The sequence below is a fragment of the Spermophilus citellus genome, assembly GCF_964194105.1.
Source record: "Spermophilus citellus genome assembly, chromosome: 2".
In the NCBI taxonomy this organism is placed as follows: Eukaryota; Metazoa; Chordata; class Mammalia; order Rodentia; family Sciuridae; genus Spermophilus; species Spermophilus citellus.
Window position 1 is genome coordinate 251,208,684 of NC_138183.1, and position 14,353 is coordinate 251,223,036.

General features: G+C 55.9%; 2 protein-coding genes across 3 annotated transcripts; both read left to right on the forward strand.

Annotated features, from left to right (window-relative positions):
* The first annotated feature begins 684 nt into the window (after window positions 1–684).
* Window positions 685–7,830, forward strand: RAB1B (RAB1B, member RAS oncogene family). The gene is made up of 6 exons (XM_081281461.1): window positions 685–831; window positions 2,592–2,664; window positions 2,932–3,027; window positions 3,123–3,218; window positions 6,148–6,279; window positions 6,372–7,830. The coding sequence occupies exons 1-6, from the start codon at window positions 818–820 to the stop codon at window positions 6,564–6,566; spliced, it is 606 nt and encodes a 201-aa protein (XP_081137587.1). The 5' UTR covers window positions 685–817; the 3' UTR covers window positions 6,567–7,830.
* Window positions 7,831–7,974: 144 nt separating this feature from the next.
* CNIH2 (cornichon family AMPA receptor auxiliary protein 2) lies at window positions 7,975–14,224 on the forward strand. 2 transcript variants are annotated; one of them, XM_081281463.1, is made up of 6 exons: window positions 7,975–8,865; window positions 12,314–12,382; window positions 12,789–12,836; window positions 13,083–13,195; window positions 13,277–13,420; window positions 13,594–14,224. In XM_081281463.1, exons 1-6 carry the CDS (start codon window positions 8,785–8,787, stop codon window positions 13,619–13,621), a joined length of 483 nt encoding a protein of 160 aa, XP_081137589.1. In that variant the 5' UTR covers window positions 7,975–8,784; the 3' UTR covers window positions 13,622–14,224. The 2 variants fall into 2 exon arrangements, with proteins under 2 accessions (XP_081137589.1, XP_081137588.1); XM_081281462.1 differs by having other exon boundaries at window positions 7,975–12,382.
* The last annotated feature ends 129 nt before the right edge of the window (window positions 14,225–14,353 follow it).

A 14,353-nucleotide genomic window follows, 5' to 3' on the forward strand; every position in this document is an offset into this window, starting at 1 on the left:
GTGTGTGTGTATCTGTCGCGTGCGTCCTGCGATGCGGGAGCCCAGATACTCTGCCCCTGTCCCGGAACTGTGTGGGGGTGCCACGAGTGCGGGATTTCTAAAACATTTACCTCTGGGGTTCTTAAGAGCTCGAGCTTTGGTAAGTTTTGCACTTTAATACTGTTTGATCTTGAATCCGAGTTTTCGGGGACTCGATTTCCCTTGTATGATACGTGAGTTATGGGGCTGGGGATGTAGCTTAGGGGTCGAGTGCTTGCATAGTCATGCACAAGACCCTGGGTTCTATCCCCAGCACCGCATGAAAGAAAGAAATGTGGGTGATGACCTCCTCCTGAGCCTCGGTAGGGCTGAGAGTGTACAGCACACGAAGAACCCTGGATAAATAAAATTTTACTGCTCCTGCTGCAACCACGCCTTCTCATTTAATGCTCACATCCTGCAAGCCAAAAGGGTGAGGATGGCTGCCTCCGTTAGACAAGTGAAAAGTGCAAAACTGAGGTGCACCAGTGAGTCGCCGCCGGGTTCGGAGCTAGGTCCTCCCGCCAGTTCCGTCCAGGAACTGAACCACGAGCCCCAGAAGTCAGTGCGACGGGAGCGCTAGGCTGCTGTGTCTCTCGGAGTTAGGCCTGTGCAGCGGCGGCGAGTCGTACACTCGGGCAGACTACAAGTTCCGGGAAGCAGCGCGGCGCAACCCCAGTCGAAAAGGTTTGCGCCTGCGCGGCGCGGGCGGGGCCTCTGGGGCGGAGCGGCCACCATCTTGGAACGGGAGGCGGAGCAGAGCTGACTGGGAGCGACCGAGCGGGCCGCCGCCGCCGCCATGAACCCCGAATAGTGAGTGAGCCCCGCCCGCGCCGCCCGGGGCAGCCTCGATCCCGAGTACGGGGCTATAAGCTTACCGGGGTGTCTGGCCTGGGTCAGGACGGCGCAGCGCCCCTACATCCGGGTCCCTCTTCCGCTGACCCCCCCCCCCACACACACACACATCCGGGTCCTGCCCCTCCCCCCGTGGGCCCCAGGACCCCGGCTCCACACCCCGAATCCTGGCTCCCGCAGCCCAGGAGCGGTGGCCCTGAGGGGCAGCACCTGCAGTCGGGGGCACCGGTCCTACTAGGCCTTCTCGGTCAGGTGATTCCGCAGCTCCAGTCTCTCCAGGCCTCAGTTTCCCCACCTACTGCTTGACTACAGTCCCGGTGGTTTGCAGCCTGTCAGAATAATCCAGCCTGTCAGAATAATCCCGGGGATTCCATCTCTTGGGTCCCCTTCTTCCTCCGGGAGAAGTCTTTTCTGCTGTCCTTTAATAAACTTCTAATTTCTACTCTGAAAAAAAAAAAAGAATAATCCCGGGGCCCTAGTTCAGACTTGGGCGCTTTAGGCCTGGCTGTGAATCGTTCTGCCCTTCGTTTTCTTCTGGAGTCGGGCTCCCGGGGCCGACCTGACGCGGGAGGCCCGGAGCGCCACTTGGCTCGCGTCCCCTTGAGGTCCTCCCCTCCGGAGCTGCCGCCTCGCCCTTGTCTGGGACCCGCTGCTCTGTTGTTCCTGGTAGTCCGTCCTTTCCTGCCCTCTCACCTTTGCTTAGCCCTCCAGCGCCACCGTCACACCTTTTCCCTCCGTTGTAAAACTGTGGAGAAGTTTAGGGGAATGTGGGATTTGCTTTTCCCTTTGCAGTGGGATTCTGTATCCTTAGACTCCTCACTTCTTGGTCACCTCCCCCTGCGGGTGGGTGGACCACATCTCACGCCCTGCACTTCTAGTTTTCCCCAAGTATCAGTTATCTTCTTCCTCTTTTGCCACTTCCTTTTTCTCCTCCAGCTCCAGGCCTCAGATTTCCTTGGGGAAGGGTGAAGCTCTGAGCCGAATTAGGAGGGGGAACAGAGAAGGGAACCGGCAGGCCCTCAAAGAGACTGGAGTCTGACAGGCCTGGTTTCAAGTCTCAGAGTTGTCAGCTGTGTAACTTAGGGCAAGTCACTTCCCTTCTTTGACCTCTGGTTTCCCCATTAGTTTGGGAATAAGGACACTGACTTCCTTGGACTGTCAGGGCTTTAACAAGAGATGCACTTGAAGTACTTTTCACAGAGCCAGTCACAGCTCAGTAAGTACTAAGTGCTGTTATCATTGCCACTTGTTGACCAACTCTTTTTGGTGACTTCACATCAGGCTCTTTACATTGCTTTTTCACTTATTTAGTTCTGGGATGGGCCTTAGTTTCCACTTCTGGAGACTCCCTGCCTAGATGGGTATACCCAGGGCACAGTGGGGGTTCCCTAAATAGCTCCTAGTGGACAGAACCCCAGTTTGTCAGGAATCAGGGTAGGATGCCAGCTTTGTCACTGATTGCAATTCTTGACAAGTCATGTTCCTCTTTGTCTCAGTTTCCTTTTCCATAAAGTAGGACTTAGCAAGCTGAGGGTGCTATGTATGGGTTAGATTATTTTGGGGAGGGGGGTGTTTGAATTCTAATAACTGGTGAGCATTATAGTGTACCATATCAAGACATGCTTTATGGTGTGGGGGGAATGCTATAATAGTGACTTCAGGATGATGGCAGCTGGGCTTCCTGCCTTCCTTCACACCTTCCTGTCTTTTTTCTCCAGTGACTACCTGTTTAAGCTACTTTTGATTGGTGACTCGGGCGTGGGCAAGTCATGCCTGCTCCTGCGGTTTGCTGTGAGTAAGAAGCCTCCCATACCATCTATCTGGGGTCCTGGCTGAGGACTGGGGCAAGGAGAAACAAGGGAACTAAGGATGAGGTTGCAGCATCTGCTAGCAGTGCAGCGCATCTGACTGAACAAGGGCACAGGGTTGGCAAGTTGGGGTGCTCAGAACAGGAGCTTGGCAGCTAGGAGCCCAGCCAGGACAGAGAGCTGGAGGGACAATTTCCATATAGGAAAAGGCCCATTCACCAAGGCCTTTTCACTGGCCCCAACCTTCCAGGATGACACATACACAGAGAGCTACATCAGCACCATTGGAGTGGACTTCAAGATCCGAACCATTGAGCTGGATGGCAAAACCATCAAACTTCAGATTGTGAGTGTGGTTCCTCCCCAGTCCCTGGGACAGAGGCATGTGTCTTAGAAGGGGAGGACTCAGACTGACCAGTCCCTCTCCCTACTGTGTCGTAGTGGGACACGGCCGGTCAGGAACGATTCCGGACCATCACTTCCAGCTACTATCGGGGGGCTCATGGCATCATCGTGGTGTATGACGTCACTGACCAGGTACTCCCAGCTTTGCCTCCTTGGGTTTAAGATTTTGACTCTTGTTTTTTATTCTTCTGTCTTCTCTTTGCCGATGCTCCCCAGAAAGGGGAAGCATTTATATTCAAACTTACTTCACAAGGAGTGGAATGGCCACAAAAATGATCCTCTCACAGCCCTACTGCAGGGTCTTGGCAGAACCAGGCCTCACACTTCCTCCCACCACCTCATTCTAGACCTTCCAGTTACCTGTTTTGTGGGGGTTTAGTCAGCTGATTGGCCACTGTGCTGGGCCCATGGCTTCCTATGTGAAGAACAATTGAAGGGCCTTAGATAAGGAAGTGAGGGAGCTCTAAGCTTAGGGCCCAGAGGTCCAGGAACTCTGTGTCTGCTACAGTGACTTCAGTCACATGTCACTAGCAGTAGAGGTGGATGGCAGCAGGCAGAATTAAGCCTACAATGTCTTTTACTTTACAGAATCGATCACAGCCTTAGAGTTGCTTTTTTTTTTTTTTTTGATAAGAGGTCTTGCTGTTATCCAGGCTGTGACCTCCTAGGCTCAAGTGATCCTCCTGCCTCAGCCTTCTGAGTAGCTGGAACTATAGACTATAGTGTGCCACTGTCTGGCTTCATATTGCCTTTTAATGCTAGTAAGAGATCTATGTCATGTTCCCATCTTACAAATGAGGACCTGGGTTCAGGATGGTGAGGTGTCTCGCTTAGGGCCCTGCAGCTAGTACAGTGGCAGAGACAAAAAGCCTAGTCTCTGGATCCCACCTGCTTTTTTTTTTTTTTTCCTACCAAACCTTGTTGTTTAATAGGGGCCAGGCCCTGGAGACATGAGAGTTTACATCAGCGCCGAGCTGAGAGAGTCCCTGCTCTGAGGAGCAGTAGGGCTTTTCTGCTCACCAAGGATTCATGCCACTTATTGTGGACAACAAGCTGGGGGGTAAGCTGGATGGACCTAGGCCCTCCTGACTGACTGCCAAATGCAGTGACCTTGTTTCACTTCTCACCCTGATTGACCTCCTGTGACTTTTAACTCCATTCTCTTCTCTCTTCTTGGAAAGTGGACTATCGATATTGCTCCACCTTCTGCTTTACATACACACATATCACTGAATTCCACCTCAAGCCCCTTCAGTGTTTTTTATGGTTTATTCTGTATTGTCCCCCAATTCCATATTTTCTGCTTTCTGACTCTGGCCCTGGCTTCCTCCTTACTATCCCACATGGTTCTGGCCAATTCTTTGATTTGGCTTCTGTCTTGTCTTCTGTGATGTCTATTCAGCTTTCACTGTAGATACCCTCCTTTTTGTCTGTGCTTGTGCTGGCACTTGGTGTCTGTGTTAATTCAAATCTCACTATTTTACCTAGTTAACTTAAGGGTGCGGTCTGTGTTTCCATATGAGGAAACTCACTTGGAGAGGTGTTAAGTAACTTGCCCCTGATCTCCCAGTCAGGAAGGGCAAAGCCAAGGTTGACACCCAGGGTTCTTAGCTTTAGGCATAACCTTTCCTGCCCTTGATACCTCTCCTCAGCCTCAGATATTTGCAGAACTCAGATGTCCAATATTGGCCTCATGTTCTCTTCCCAAATCCTCTCCTGCATCTTTATCTTTGTAACAGAATCCCTGTCAGAAAACTCTTCCCTCCCCCATCCAGTCTGTCTCAAGGCCCCTTTATTCTCTCACCATTATGTCTTTCAAATTTGTCCCCTCATAATAATAGCAGTGATGAGTATAATAGCCTTACTTGCTAATTAAGCACTTGTTATGAGACAGGCTTGTATTCATTCTTTCTTGCAAACAACAGCCTTGCCGGGAGGTACTATTTTATTCAAAAAAAGAAACTGAGGCTCACAGAGGTCACGTGATATACCTAAAGTCCCACAGTAAATGTATAAGCCAGGGCTTCACCCAGGATGATGCTAGGCCTATGTGCTCCCCCACTACACTCCACATCTTTTCTGAATTATAGCAACCACCTTCCAGTTGGTCTCTGTCTTCTTGCTGATTCTCTGGCCTCCACATCCTGTCTGGACCATTTTCCCAGATCAGGTTTGATCCTGCGGCTTCTGCGAGAGACCCCCCCCACTGGCTCCTGGTGTTCCCAGTCTTATCCAGGCTAACACCCTTTGAGCTCTGGCCTGCCTGCTCCTCTCCTCCCCAACTCAGGGCTGTGTCCTGGTAACATCCCACTTCTCCCCGCTCCCTAAAGACACCATGCCTTCCTGGTCTGTGACCTGGCACATGCTCTCTCCATAGCTGGCACCTTTCCTGCAGAAGGCCATTTGGTACCTACAGGCTGAAGTCAGAGACAATCCTGGGTATCCCCAGCACCTGCCTTCCATTCCTATCTTGCCATTGTGTATGTCCTGTTCTGTTCCTCCATTGTCCTCTGAATGCCTTAGGGAAGGCCCAGGGATGAGTTCTGTCTTTGTCCCCTAAGAAGAGAAGCAGCTCTAGCTTGAACACTTAGCCTAGAAGTTCTGCCCTTTGACTTGGTGGGTCTCAAGCTTCTCGGAGAGTCTAAGGCCCAGTGATGAGGATCTTGGTGCAGAAATAGGAAAAGTGTTCAGCTCTGCACCCTCAAAAGGCTCCCCTTTAAAGACCTCCACCTCCCACTAGGCTCCAAGCCCATAAGGGTTTTTAAGACATATCTACCTGTCTCACTCTGACCTGCCTCTGTCCTGCTGCCATTGGCTCCCACATATGGTTAGGCCTGGAAGTGGCTCATAGAGAGCTGCTGGAGGCACAGCCGGATGGCAGGCAACGTGGCTGTGCTGGGCCTGGATTTTGGGGTCCCAGATGGAGAACAGCAGGAGAGGGGGCTTCTTTCTGGATCCTTGAGCCCATAGCTCCCATCTCTCCCTGAAAGGATTCTTGTTTACAGGCCTGGAGAGGGGTGGGAGTTGGGAAATCAATAACTTTGGACCCTGGGCCCTCTAGGAATCCTATGCCAACGTGAAGCAGTGGCTGCAGGAGATTGACCGCTATGCCAGTGAGAATGTCAATAAACTCCTCGTGGGCAACAAGAGTGACCTCACCACCAAAAAGGTGGTGGACAACACCACAGCTAAGGTGAGCAGGCCCAGGCCAGGCCATCCAGGGGTTTGGGGCCTGCTGCCTCTCACCCTTCTCTCCCCTCCTCCTCTCTCCTCTCCCCTTGTCAGGAGTTTGCAGACTCCCTGGGCATCCCCTTCCTGGAGACAAGTGCCAAGAATGCCACCAATGTGGAGCAGGCGTTCATGACCATGGCTGCTGAGATCAAAAAGCGGATGGGGCCAGGCGCAGCCTCAGGGGGCGAACGGCCCAACCTCAAGATTGACAGCACCCCTGTGAAGCCAGCTGGTGGTGGCTGTTGCTAGGAGGGGCACTTGGGGTAGAACAGGAAGGGGCACCTTCTCCAGATGATGCCCCTGGAGGGAGCAAGAGGTGCCTCCCTCTGCCTCTCCAGGGGCACTTGAGTCTGTGGCTTTGGGGTGTCCTGGGCTCCCCACCTCCCTCTGGCCCATCTGCCTGCTGCCCTGAGCCCCAGTTCTGTCAGGGCCCCCAAGGGAGTTCATGCAGGACCTGTGACTTGGGTGGGGGTGGGGGGCTGCTCTGCTGCTGCCTCTAGGTACCCTGAAAAGATGCCCCACCATGTACCTTCCTTTGGAACGAAGGCTCTGTCTCCCCACCCCCATGTATGCTGCACTGGGTTTCTCTTCTCTTCCTTCTCTCCCACCTTCCCAAGAGCTGAGGGCTTCCCTGGCCTTTGCTGCCCATGGCTACAGTCAGTGCCTGAAGCCAGCAGTGTGGCCAGGGGATCCAGGACCTGGGATCCAGAGCCCTGGGCCGGAACTCAGGATGGGCATGGGGGTCGCAGGGGCCCAGCAGCCCACTCTTTCCCTGCCTCCCTTCACCCCTCCTACACTCACAGCTCCAGCCGTCCAGCTGCAGTGGGGATAGAGTACGGCTTGGGCAGGTGGGTGGGCAGCTGCACTGGGCCTATGTCTTGAGCCCATAGGGAGCCTGCTCCTGCCTCCCCCTGCCCTGCCAGAGGCAGGCCTATGTGCTGCCTGCCCACCGTGCCCCTTTGTCCCTGTGGCAGGCGGAGGCGGAAGGCCCACCGTGCCAGAGGCCAGGCACCAGCCTTAACCCTCACTCTGCCAGCACCTCTTCCCTATCCCTGAGGCAGCACATCAGGCTTATTCTCCCATCCCTCAAAGCCTAAGAGGGCAGAACCTCATCCTGTGTTGCTACTTCTCTGGGAAATATGGGTGCAACCCAGGGTTGGGGGTCTCTCTGTTCACCCCTTCCAAACCCAGGATCCTGACCCCCTTGCCCTCTGGCACAGCTTCTTCCTGCAGAAAACAAATCTGGTCTCTATCTAAGAAGCCATGTCCCTTGTGCTGTCTCTTGCCTGTCCCACCCAAACTGTGCCCTGCCATCCCCTCCCCTTCAGCTTGTATTTAAATCCCTAAGCTGCCCCTTGGGTGGGAAGGCCTACTCCCAGGTTCCCTTCTGGTGTTATGTCAGGCATTTTGCAAGGAAAAGCCACTTGGGGAAAGATGGAAAAGGACAAAAAAAAAAAAAAAAAAACAATAAATCTCACTGGCCCTCCGGTGAGCTGAGGGTTTTTGCAAGGAAGTTGTGGTGGCTGTGTGTGGTCTGTCATGGGAGACTGCCTCAGGATGGGATGTGGAACTGCATCTCACTGTAGTGAGGTACACAGGGGTCTTAGCTCGAACTCTCTGTCCAGGGTTACTGGCAAAAGACCTTGACCCACATACTGGGGCCAGGAAAGCTGCTTGCTTTTGCTGCTGTGGGCTGTCCCCAAGGGCCCAGCACGATTCTGGGAGCAGGCAGGCGGCCATCAGCAAATACCTTTAGCCACCGACAACACCACACGGGGTTGTCTCAAACATGGAGTTGGGCAGAGCCAGGGTCAGGGGGCCGCAGTATACTCTACAGACATACCCCATCGCACCTGACTCGCACCACCTCCAGCCCCCCGAGGTTCAGCCCTCTCTCTGGGTGCCTCGGATGGGTCCTTCGCACTTAGGACCTCAGTTTGGCTCCCGCGCTCAGTGAGTGCGCTGTGCAAGGGTAGGGGAGTGTGCCGGTCCAAGTGGGCCGAGGGTGGCCGTGATGGGTTGCTTGTGTGACGGTGGCAGAGATGTACATCCAGGTCTAGGTCTGCGTCTTCTTGAGGGTACGTGGCAGTGGGCACTTGGGGCGGGGAAGCGGGTCGGGCGGGCCCGGCTCGCTGAGCCCGGGCCCCGCCCGAGGCCGGTGCACGGCGGCCCCGCCCCCGGCTCCGCCCCGCCGGCTTCGCGGGCTGGAGAGCGAGGGAGCCGCGGGCGAGGGATCGCAGGATGAGCGATCGCGGCCCGGGCAGCCGGCAGCGGACGCGCCCCCCGAGCCCACCGGCCCGCGCCCCGCGCCCTCCACGGCCCCGCGGCCCGGGTCCCGGCCGCGCCGCCAGCGTCCTTCGAGCCCCTCGGGCCATGCCCGGTCGGCCCTAAGCGCGGGCCGGGGGGCGTCCCCTTGCGCCCAGACCCCGCGCTGGCGCCCCCCGGGCCACCGCCCGGCGCGGGGGCCATGGCGTTCACCTTCGCCGCGTTCTGCTACATGCTCACCCTGGTGCTGTGCGCCTCCCTCATCTTCTTTGTCATCTGGCACGTAAGGCTGGTCTGGGGCTGGGGGCGGGGTGGGGGGCAGGGGGGCACACGGAGCGGGAGGGGGCTTGGGTGGATGGCCTCAGAACCCTGGGGAAACTCGGAGCCTCCTCCGCTATCCCCCATCCGTCGATTTCTGTTCGCCCCCATTAATACCCCCCAGCGTCGGCTTCCTTCCTGGTGGGGCCCCCTTTCTCCACCGCCCCCGCCTGTCTGTGGGTATGTCAGTCGGTCCCTGACCCCCCTTCCTTCCTTTGCCCTATCTTAATGGTGGGTTGGGGGATGGAAGTCTGGAATTCTTGTTCCTTCTCCTCCTGCCCCCTCAATCTAGCCACCCCCGTTTGTCCGTCAGGCAGTTTGTCTGTCTGTTGCTCACCCCCCCCCCTTGGGTTTTTCCAGCGGGAGTGGTGGAGCCGGTTGCTATGGCAACTGCATCTGTTTACAGGACCCACATCTCTGAGCCAATTAACCCTTTCCCTTCCCGGCCCCCCTCTCTGACCAAGGAAGGGGCTCTAAGCAGCTCCAGAAACCTAGCTCCCACCGCAGCTCATTTTGGGTACCCCTCTGCCCAGGTTTCTGCTCCACTTTCCAGCTTCCTTCCTATTTCTGCTCCCACATCCCCTTTGTCTTGTGCTTACCTACCTGGTCTGCCCCTCACCCTGGCCTAGCTTCACACCTGGTTTTTCAGAATGTCCCTGTCTCATCCCTGATCCTGCTTTCTCTGAGAGGGTCCCTCTAGCTCATCCTCTCTGGGGCCCTCTCAAGGGCCTTCTCTACTGGGCCCCCTTCCCCTCACTACAGAACTATCAGTCAGCCTCCAGCTTATTGTTGGGGTCAGGGCCCCCCTTTTCAGCCCTCTCTCCTCCTCTGCCCCCTGAGGTTTCTGTCCCACTGGGACCCCTCCAGTCCTGTCTGTTGCAGCCACTGACACCTCCTGCTCACCTCCAGCGCATGCAGCCCTGATCTTCATTCCCTTCCCTTCCGGGGTCCTCTTACCCCTCTCCAAGCCTTCTCCCTGTACTCCTTCCCGTCGTCGTCCTTCCTCTCTTCCTCCAGTTGCCTCACCTGCCTCTTTCCTACTCTTCCTACTTCCTCTCCTCTCTTTTTCTGGGACCTGCTGCCTGCTCCATGGTTCTCCTTGCACTCTCCTCCCAGCTCTCCCTTTGCCACCTGCCACTCCACTGCCTTTCTCTTTCACATCAGGATTCAATTGACTCTGCTGCACCCCTGCTGTGAGAGGACTGAGCCCCCATAGGCACATCCAGACCTGCACCCCATTTCCAGCACCCTCCTGCTTTTGCTTCTCTCTCACTCTGGGTCTCCCAGTGGCTATTTCTTTTTTCTCCCTCCTTCCTTCCTTTCAGAGCCTTGGACAGTCTTGTGGGGTGAGAGGAGGCTTGGGTCCTAAGGAATGGAAGGAATTGGGGACCACAGCCTGGGGAACATAAGGCTAGCCAGCTGCTAGAATTAAAAAAAAAAAAAAAAAAAAAAAACCCTTTCAGCCCCCTGCTCCAGGGGATTCTCAGAGTCCCTTCATCCAACACACCGGTGTCAATTCAGGCACTGGGAGGCTCTGAGGGAGTCAAGGATACATAAGAATCAGACTTTGCCCTTGTGGAGTGACCTGGCTGAGAGGAAGGTCCTGACTTTTGAAGTAACACCTTTGTTCATTCAAGAAATATTTATGGAGCACCTACTATGTATGAGGCAGTGTTTGCTCAGCCATTTAGCTGGGTGATCTTAGCAAGCCATTCATCCAGAGTCTGTTACCTTGTCAGTGAAGTGCTTTAGACATCAGTGCCCAGAGTGAAGTGGCTAAGAGGTAAGGGGGCAGGAGGTGTGGTCCTTCATCCAAAGCTGGTAAGAACTAGAACCTTCCAGGGCAGGACCCCAGATCCTGCTGCAGCCCCTGAACCTAGGTTCCACTGGTTGCTAGGCAACCCTGGTGGTGAGTGACGCGTGTCAGCTGTCACCGTGGGGGATTGTTTGTTCCAGGGGGCTGAGTCAGCACCAGGCAGCCTGAGGGGTGGGAGGTGCGACACCGGCTGCCTGCTGGTGGTGCCAGCTTGGGGGCAGACAGACGGCACCCTTCCGCTCCCTGCTGGACCCTGTCGCTATGCCTGTCAGTCAGGCTGCTGCCCAGAGTCAATGATGGGTTGGGGGAGGAGCTCCAGATGGCCCCAGCTCCCTTTAGGAAGCCCATGTTCTTTCCCTTTGAGCTGTCTGGGGTCTGGGATATTTGGGGTGGTGGGACTGCTGCCTCAAGCCGATGGGGAGGAAACCTCAGCAGCTCCTCTGCTAGCTTCTCTCAGGTCTGGGCTATCATCCTCTTAAACACCTACTCCCCTCAGAAATTTCCCACCAGTGAGGACACTGCCACCAACCAGACACCCCAAGAGAAGACACCTTGTGCCCCTCTGTCTTACTTCCCCTACTGTGTGCACCCTTTGGAGTCTGGCTCCTGGAGAACTGTAGAATCTGCCTACACCTCCCCTTCTTCACTACCACTCTCCTCAGACCACCAAGCACCCCTCCCCAGATACTCAACAGTCCCCATACTGCTCTGGCCTGAGTATGACAAAGTGATCAGTACTTGTAACTCTACAAACAGACTGGCCTTGGACAGGATACTTAACTTCTGTCTTAGCTTCCTCATCTGCAAAACAAATGAATATAATATTAGCACTTAAGTCATTAGGTTGTTGCAAGCAGTCAGTGAGCTAATAAGTAAAGCTCAAGGATGGAAGTCTTGTTTAGCCAGCCTGTGCCCCACCCCCGAGACCTCAGCCTGACTACCCTACTTTGCCACAAATGACTCCCCTTACTCTTGTGTTCAAACCCAAACACCTGGGTCTGGCCTCACAGGAAACCCAAATCCAGCTCTGCTGATCTCTTCAGCCCCATCTTGCACGATTCCCTTCTTTCTTCCCACTCTCCTCACACTTTCACCCCAGCATCTGAAATGCAGCTTCTTGAATGTTCTTTCAACCCTGTGCCTTTGTATCTGCTATTCCTGCTGCTTGGACTGCTTTTCTCTCATTTGTTCACCAAACGCCTGCTTAGAGTTAGCCTGAATCCCCATCACTCCCGCATGGGGTCTTCCTATACCCCAGGGCCCCATGGCTTCTCCCCCCAAAGCTTGGGTTCCTCCCAAGCAGGGGCTGTCTGGGATTTTAGTGCTCAGCACAAGGCCCTGTAAAAAGAGGCCATTCTTGGGATATTTGAGAAGAGGCTGTAGTGAACACCACCAAATTGGGTGTCAGGACACTAGGAGTCCATTCCCGACTGTTGCATGACCAGGCCCTGCCCCTACCTGGGCTTCAGTTTCTCTGTTTTGCAATAACCTCTATATGGCCCGGTCCCTGCATACAAATTCCAATCCCAGGGAAGGACGGGTGTGGGAGGCCATCAGTTGCTGCCCTACCCTTGACGGGCACACGCCCCTCCTCCAGATCATAGCCTTTGACGAGCTGCGGACCGACTTCAAGAACCCCATCGACCAGGGGAACCCAGCGCGGGCAGTAAGTGATACATGTGCTGTGCCGAGGTGTGTCCGTCCATCTGTCTTTCCATTTGTCGCGGGTGGCTCAAGGGTGGGAGTGGGGTCGGGGAGGTGCGGTGGGGGGGCCAGCGGCCATACCCCTTTCTCGCTGTCCCCGCCCCCAGCAAACACCTGGCGCGGGCTTCGGGCTTCGGGCTCGGGTTCCTCCTGGCGGGGCAGCAGTTGCCAGGCTCTGGGCTGTTGCCGTGGCGACGCGGGTGAAGGCCCCTGCATGGTTACTGTCGCCATGGGGACCACGCGGCTGCTTCCCTGCGGTGCCAGGGATGCAGTAGAGACTGCTCTGCCGCCTTCTGGTGGCCGCGTGCGGAATGGGAGGGAGGCACCCAGATCCTGCTCCCCATAGAGGCCTTTTCCTTCCTCCACAGCGCGAGCGTTTAAAAAACATCGAACGCATCTGCTGCCTCCTGAGGAAGGTCAGTGTCACAGATGTGGCAGAAGGCTCCCAGTGCAGCACTGCCCCGAGGCTGTGGCCCAGAGCCAGGCCCTCCACTTTGGGCCTATTTGATTCACTTTATCACCTGAGGGGGTGTGGGAGGCCAGAGGCCTTTTATCCCTGAATTCATAGTGGGTTGGTACTTCCCAGACCCCAACTCCCATCCGCCTTGAAGCTTGGATCTGCCCTGGCACCAGACCGCTGACTTCTCACTCTCACTCCCCAGCTGGTGGTCCCAGAATACTCCATCCATGGCCTCTTCTGTCTGATGTTTCTGTGTGCAGCAGAGTGGGTGACCCTGGGCCTCAACATCCCCCTCCTCTTCTATCACCTCTGGAGGTGAGGGCAGCAGCTGCCTGGGGGAGACTGAGATGGGGGCTGAGGGCTGGGTGCAGGTAATCAGGCCTCTTCCGGTCCCAGGTATTTCCACCGTCCTGCGGATGGCTCTGAGGTCATGTATGATGCGGTCTCCATCATGAATGCTGACATCCTCAACTACTGCCAGAAGGAGTCCTGGTGCAAACTCGCCTTCTACCTGCTCTCCTTCTTCTATTACCTGTACAGGTGAGGCCCTGCCCATGGCAGTCAGAATTTAGGGAATAGATCTTCTAGGGATCATGCTTCCAATCCTAAGATCCTGCCCTTTGAACTTGAGGACTGAAGGCAAACCCAGGGTGTGACTGGGTGGGTGGCTGGATTTGCTCAGGACACAGGCTCACTGCCTTATCTTCCCACAGTATGGTTTATACGCTGGTGAGTTTCTAAGGGGGAAGCCGGCCAGGGAGCGAGCCCAGAATGGACCGGACGCCTGTGCACCCCCCCCCCCAGCCCTGCCTCTTGGCTGCAGAGGCCTCAGCCCTGGGGAGGGAGGGGGCACTGGTGCCCCCAGCCTCTCCACTCCCCAAACTGCTGCTGCGGGGACCCCCGCCTTCAGAGCCCTCCCCCTTGGACTAGGGCCAGGCAGAGCTCTAAACAGGGGCAGGGGCTCCTCTGCCAGCCTGTAGTCAGGCATGGCAGTCAGTCCTGGAAGGGGTGGGACTTCTGGCCTGGTCCATTTCGGGGAAAACTTGGGCCCTGCCACCAGGTAGAGCTTGACCCTGGAAATTCTGGGCCGCCCCCCTCCACCCTTACCCTGAGGCTCCCCCTGCAGGTGGGGGCACCCGCACCAGGAATGAGCAGGCTCAGCAGGGGGGCAGCCCATTCCTACTCTGCCCTCCCTCATCCCCAGGCTCCCTCTCCAGCCCTGTCTCCACTTGCCGACCCCAGCCCACCCTGTCTCTTGAACCTATTTTCTATGTTGCCTGGAGGAGTCCGGCACCCCCTCCCCGGCCATTTGTGACAAACTATGAATAAACTACTGCAAACACATGGGTCTGCTCCTGAAAGGCCTGAAGAAGAGATGGGGTGAGATGGTGGGCTGTGGACTGGGTACCCCAGAGCAAATTCCCCAGCACAGCTAATCTTGCCCCACTAGCCTCAGGCCCCACTGGCCCACTC

Bases quoted from the DNA above. Each gene is read 5' to 3' on its own strand.
- CNIH2 (XM_081281462.1), top strand. From the start codon at position 12,212: ATGGCCCGGTCCCTGCATACAAATTCCAATCCCAGGGAAGGACGGGTG. The intron at 13,196-13,276 runs GTGAGGGCAGCA...TTCCGGTCCCAG, and splicing joins CTCTTCTATCACCTCTGGAG to GTATTTCCACCGTCCTGCGG. The intron at 13,421-13,593 runs GTGAGGCCCTGC...ATCTTCCCACAG, and splicing joins TTCTTCTATTACCTGTACAG to TATGGTTTATACGCTGGTGA.
- RAB1B (XM_081281461.1), top strand. The intron at 2,665-2,931 runs GTGAGTAAGAAG...CCAACCTTCCAG, and splicing joins GCCTGCTCCTGCGGTTTGCT to GATGACACATACACAGAGAG. The intron at 3,028-3,122 runs GTGAGTGTGGTT...ACTGTGTCGTAG, and splicing joins AAACCATCAAACTTCAGATT to TGGGACACGGCCGGTCAGGA.